Source organism: Octopus bimaculoides, chromosome 2 (genome assembly GCF_001194135.2).
Source record: "Octopus bimaculoides isolate UCB-OBI-ISO-001 chromosome 2, ASM119413v2, whole genome shotgun sequence".
Lineage (NCBI taxonomy): Eukaryota > Metazoa > Mollusca > Cephalopoda > Octopoda > Octopodidae > Octopus > Octopus bimaculoides.
Genome location: NC_068982.1, coordinates 54,323,982 through 54,325,489, shown reverse-complemented (window position 1 = coordinate 54,325,489; position 1,508 = coordinate 54,323,982). Strand labels below are relative to the sequence as shown.

The window sequence follows — 1,508 nt, the reverse complement described above, 5'->3', positions numbered from 1 at the left end:
ATGCCACCAGCACAAATGCCAGTAAGGCGAAGCTGGAAACGATCATGCTCAAATGGTGCTTCTTACGTGCCACTGGCACGGAAGCAAGACTGCTGCTCTGTCAGCGATCCTGCTTAGATGATGCTGTTAGCGCTCCACTGGCACAGGTGCCAGTCATCAAATCTGGTTTAGTTTCGATCTCACTTGCCCCAACAGGTCTTCGCAAGCTGAGTTTAGTATCCACTTAAGGAAGGTTGGCATGGGTGCCAGTCATTGAATTTGGTTCAATTTTCGATTTCGATTTTACTTGCCTCAACAGGTCTTCGCAAGCAGGGTTTTGTGTCCAAATAAGAAAAGGTACGCATAAGTGGGCTGGCTACACCCCTGGTAAAGGCCACATGTTATGGTCTCACTTATCTTTCTGGGTCTTCTCACGCACAGAATATTTCCAAAGCTCATATATATTGCAGAAGAATTCGTTACTGGGCAGTTTAGCTTAAAGGTAAAGCACTTGACGTGTAATCACAAGGATGTGAGTTTGACTCACATGGCTGGCTGGCCGGTAGTGATTTTTTCTGCACTATATAACTAGTTTATCCTGTTTATGCTATATTAGCATCATCATGTGTTTGAGAATAAATTATTTCTGTATCTTTCAAAATATCTCAACGCTTCTTAAGCAAACTTTGTTTACTTTCATCATAAGTTAAATTTTTGCATTTAAAGTTCAAATTTCACTGAGGTTGACTTTGCCTTTCATCCGTTTGGGGTCAATAAAATGATTAAGCACTTGAGTCGATGCGATCGACTTACCCACTCTCCATAAAATTGCTGGCTTTGTGCCAAAATTTGAAATCGGTATTATCCGAAAATTTATCATTGGATTTTTCTTCTTTTTATTATACTTCTTTTATTCAGCTTAATTCATTTGTATCTCTTTATTTCATACAGATCTGCCAATTCAATGTCATATCTCCTGTACAAAATCCACGTAACTTAGGAAGTATAAAGTCTGCTGACTTTACAGTTGATGAAGGAAATGTAATTTTGACATACAGCGATCCATCAGGAAAAACTCAAAGGTATGATTAAAAATTGTAATGGTTTTCTTTGCTGCATTTATTTCATTATTATTATTTTTGTCTTGCTTATATGTTTTCTTGCTTTTGGGTATCTAGTTTTTTGGATGAATTTTGGTCAGCTGTAAATTATTAGTCAGGTAGATTAATGCAAATACCTTACAAAGTGATACAGCACATTGGCTGTCATTGTAATGATTAAATTCCTCTTTCACTTGAATATTAATTCCTGATGTGCTTCAGTCATTATACTGTGGCCTTGAAGAATTTTAGTCAAACGAATCGACCCCACCACTAGTTTTTTTAAGCTTGGTATTTATTCTATTGATCTGTTATGCCGAACCGCTAAGTTACAGGGACATAAAAAGAGACACAAAAGTACACACACACACATACATATATATGAGTGTATATATATATATATATGTATATATATATATATATATATAT

General features: G+C 36.3%; 1 protein-coding gene across 3 annotated transcripts in view; it reads left to right on the top strand.

The window, feature by feature from the left end:
• LOC106871643 (uncharacterized) overlaps window positions 1-1,508 on the top strand; it is a 173,135-nt gene that overhangs the window by 2,776 nt on the left and 168,851 nt on the right. For all 3 annotated transcript variants that reach the window (XR_008266904.1, XM_014918228.2, XM_014918218.2), the window contains exon 2: window positions 931-1,061. Coding sequence is in view for 2 of the 3 variants with exons in the window: in XM_014918228.2 (XP_014773714.1) it covers window positions 931-1,061 (131 nt within the window). In the remaining variant the exon portion in view is untranslated. The remainder of the gene's footprint in view (window positions 1-930; window positions 1,062-1,508) is intronic.